Below are 4,206 nucleotides of genomic sequence, written 5' to 3'. Positions count from 1 at the left end.
AATAACAATAGTCTTGAAAGAACCACGACCCTAGAAGTAACCAAACAATATATAAATAATCCAAAGAAACATAAAAGTTCCTAAAACTAATAAACTACATAAAATTAACGGAAATAAAAAGAGAAGAAAAGCTCGTGCAAGCCTGCTACTGTGCTTCAATGTTTCTGTCCCTATTCACAATTTCTAAAACACAATAAAATACATTAATAACAGAGTGGGGTATTATAAATAATAAATGTTGTGAAATAGTATTTAATTTGTTTTTTTAGGTGCTTTTGCGATTCCTTTGATAAGACATACTTAAAGATGTTTAGATAATAAAAACTTTTGGATCCCACTTATTCAATAACAAAAATTAAGAGAGCTTACAAGAGGAAAGAAAACAGGAATTAAGAAATCAAAATTCAAATGCCTATTTTATTTTCTGTCTTATTTGCTTTAAAAAAAAAAAAAGTAGCTAAAATGCAATGACTGGATCACTGATCATTGAATTATTTAGTACATTTTGATACAAATTCTTCAATATTTTTATCAGATGTCCCACCTTCATTAACAGCTTCCTTGGCCAAATCCTTCCATTTAAGGGCATTTTTCTTCATTTCTTTCCCTTTGTCTCCTTCTATTACTGTCCTTACACATTTCTCAATTTCTTCTCTTCCAACAAACCCTTTCTCATTAAAATTAACTCTCACCCCTACACTCCAAACATCTTGTACTAATTTCGCATTCGTAGTTTGATCAGTCCATAGTGGCATTACAACCATTGGCACTCCAAGACTCAAAGCTTCAGTCGTTGAATTCCACCCGCCATGTGTGAAAAAACACCCAATTGCCTTATTAGATAAGACTTGTAGTTGTGGACTCCAATTTATCAATAATCCTTTCTCAGAGGTTTCCTCAATGAAATTTTTGGGAATTTTTGCTTCATCAGAAGTCCTAACAACCCATAAAAAGTAGCAATTGGTTGCTTTTAAACCCCAAGCTATTTCTTTCATTTGTTCATTATCTAAAGTGGACATACTACCAAAAGCTACATAAACAACAGATCCTTCTACTTTAGTATTTAGCCAGTTGATACATGTTGAAGCATCCACATGGAATAGACTGAGACCATATTCAATGTCATTTTCAACTCTATTGTCCAAATACAAAGATGGCAGCGTTGGGCCTATGGTCGACACTGGGGTGACTTTTGACATTGTGTCTACTACCTGCAATAAAACATATTAATGAAAAATGAATTCAGCTTATATTTTACCTTATTAATGTAATTTAACCGGCTATGCATATCCTTAGTTCATTGAAGCTAAATTCATAAAATAACCTAATGTTTGTATTTACTAACTACTCTCTTTTCTAAACAATTTCATTTCAGAAAGAGAAAAAGAAAATTCAACTACGAGATTGTTTGGCCAAAAAGCACTTCTTTTGTCAATATTTTTTTTTTTTTTGGAAATTTGAGATATTTGGCCAAGAAAATGTTTTTAAGCTGTAGCAGTAGCAACTTTTCTGCTTTTGCAAAGAAGCTATAAATTCTAGCTTTTTCAAGAAGTAAAAGCAGAAACAATTTTTTCACGACAAAAATATTCTTATCATAAATTCATATTTTTCAAATTATCCTTATTTATTTAGATTTTCTTTTATTCTCTTTTTTGTTTCCACCATATCTCCTTCTCCGATTCCTCTTTCAAATTGTGTCTCTACGATAAATAGATCTCTTCTTTCATATAGTTATTTATGAAATGATATATTCCCTCCGTTTTAATTTATGTAAACCTATTTGACTGGACACGGAGTTTAAGAAAAAAAAAGACTTTTGAACTTGTGGTATAAAATGAGACACATATATTTTGTGTGGCTATATATATAAATTATTTTCAAATATGAAAAGAGGTCATTGTTTTTGGCAAGGACCAAAAAGAAAATAGATTCACATAAATTGAATCGGATGGAGTATTTAAATCATCATGTAAATAATAAGTAATACTAGATGCCAAATATTATTACTTTGGATTACTATATTATATGATCATAAATTTTTTAAAATATATTAACTTTATGTTTTATATTTTAATTAACTAAAAGTACAAAAATTTACCGAATTCTTTTATAATAAATAGTTTGATTCATTTTTATTAATAATACTAATTGTAGACTGAACCTTTACTATCCTTTTTCGTAATTGGACACTCAAAAAGTATTTTTTGCAAGATTTGGCCAAACACAATTTGCTGATCAAATATTGCAAAAAGCACTCCTCATATGAATTGATCAAACACAATTACTACTCTTCGAAAGTACTTTTTCAAAAAGCACTTTTAACTAAAATCATTCTTCAAAATATGCAATTTTTAGCACTTGGCCAAATAAATTCGTACCATTCAACTGGAACGTATGAAAACGAGTGATGAGATGTGAAACAAATATTCAACTGAAAACGACTAATGCCTTTAAAATAGAAAGAAAAAAACACCAAAGAGTTTTAGTGGATAAGGAATATTGTCCACAAATATTAAGTTTGAAACTAACCTCAGCCTCCAACTTGTAGAATGAGTTCACAAATACATAATCAGCTTTGTCCACATTTATAAACTGATTTAACACCAACTCAAAATACGCTCGATATGTACCATGGATATAAATGAATGACGGCATATCTCGAAGTTCGAGCTCCGGCAATCCCGGAATCCTCACCGGAGGTGAAGAAATTGGCAATGTCAATTTTCTTTGATGAACATAATAGTAAATATAGTTCACAGCACAAGCTTGAGTGAAAAAACAAGCTCCAATTAGGCCATGATCTTTAGCTACGTCTAAAGCCCATGGCATGAAAGCATCATAAATGACACAAGTAATAGGAAACTCTGATTTTTCGTATTTCTTAATAAGATCAGCTAGGGTTTGCGAGCCGATTTTCTTGAAGCGTTCGAGATAGGTGACTACGGTGTCAGCTTCAGCGTAGCCACCTTCGTCGAACCCATCGGAAATGGTATCGATACCAACGGTATTGGAAATTGGACGGACAGAATGGGAAATGAAGTTAGTAATGGCTAAAGTGGTCTTTAGACTTTTGGAGACTAAACGTTTGCAGAATTGAAGCATAGGGTTTATGCGGCCTTGGCTTGGATAAGGAAGAGCTAAAATATGAGCTCCATACTTTTTATTATTCAACACGTCCATCTTTCTTCTTTTCCTTTTTTGGAAGTCTAATTTTTCCTTTCTCTATCACTATTGTGCGAGGAATAAGAGGTATATATACAGCTAAGGATGAAGAAAGATCATTTCCACAAAATCTTCGTTAAATTCGACAATTTATAATATTTTGGAATTTTATCAACACAAATGTTGACTCATAACAAGGAAATGTTACTTGATCTACACGGATTATGTAAAAAACCTATAGTTGAAACCATATATAATATATAATAGAAAGAGAATCTTTTTATGCATGCTGTTACTCTGGCACCATTTTTTTCTTTTTTTTTTTTGTCATATGGTTGAGTATTCTTCGTTAGATTAGGCAATTAATAGTATTTAGAAATTTTATCAACACAAATGTTGACTCATAACATGGAAATGTTGCTTGGTCTAGACGGACTATGTAAAAATATTATAGTTGGACACTATATATAATAATATTAAAAGAGAGAAACTTTTTATGCATGCTTTTGGTTAGCAAATTTGAACTTGTCTACCTTTATTCTTTGTCGCCATTGTGCCATCTTATTATTACGTACCTTGTTTTACAACTTTGAAGTAATCTGCGTTTACTGTTAATTTACCTTTTTCTTTGTCATCATTTTCCTATCTTACTATTACTTCTTTTTTTCCGTTGATATTTCCTAAGGAGACTGATTTGTTGAAAATCTTATGTTTCTGAAACTGAATTAGTACTTCCTTTTGACAAATTTCAAAAAGCTTTAAAATTAATATTATCGGCTACTCATAGAGTAATGTAATGTAAAACCAGCTATTATAAAATATTTTGCTGGAAGAACCGAATTAGTGGGTGTGTTAATAAAGTCCCCACATGAAAAGTAAAAAAGATCAAAAGGAAGCTACTTATAAAGAATTGAATATCACACCATGCTAAGAGCATTGTTGGACCATTTTCGTCCAGCAACCGGTAGCAGAACCAACGGTATGGCAGACTAGTATGGAGATGACCGTTTTAAAGCTAGTGCATCAACATTTCTTTATCTCATT

The 4,206-nt window shown here is 31.4% G+C and overlaps 1 protein-coding gene across 1 annotated transcript; it reads right to left on the bottom strand.

The window, feature by feature from the left end:
• Positions 1-318: 318 nt before the first annotated feature.
• LOC109208802 (UDP-glycosyltransferase 74F2-like) lies at positions 319-3,211 on the bottom strand. The gene is made up of 2 exons (XM_019371954.1): positions 2,530-3,211; positions 319-1,211 (listed from the first exon to the last, which is right to left on the bottom strand). The coding sequence occupies exons 1-2, from the start codon at positions 3,178-3,180 to the stop codon at positions 492-494; spliced, it is 1,371 nt and encodes a 456-aa protein (XP_019227499.1). The 5' UTR covers positions 3,181-3,211; the 3' UTR covers positions 319-491.
• Between the last annotated feature and the right edge of the window lie 995 nt (positions 3,212-4,206).

Source organism: Nicotiana attenuata, unplaced genomic scaffold, assembly GCF_001879085.1.
Source record: "Nicotiana attenuata strain UT unplaced genomic scaffold, NIATTr2, whole genome shotgun sequence".
In the NCBI taxonomy this organism is placed as follows: Eukaryota; Viridiplantae; Streptophyta; class Magnoliopsida; order Solanales; family Solanaceae; genus Nicotiana; species Nicotiana attenuata.
The sequence above is the reverse complement of the archived record's forward strand: the minus strand, read 5'-3'. Positions and strand labels throughout refer to the sequence as shown.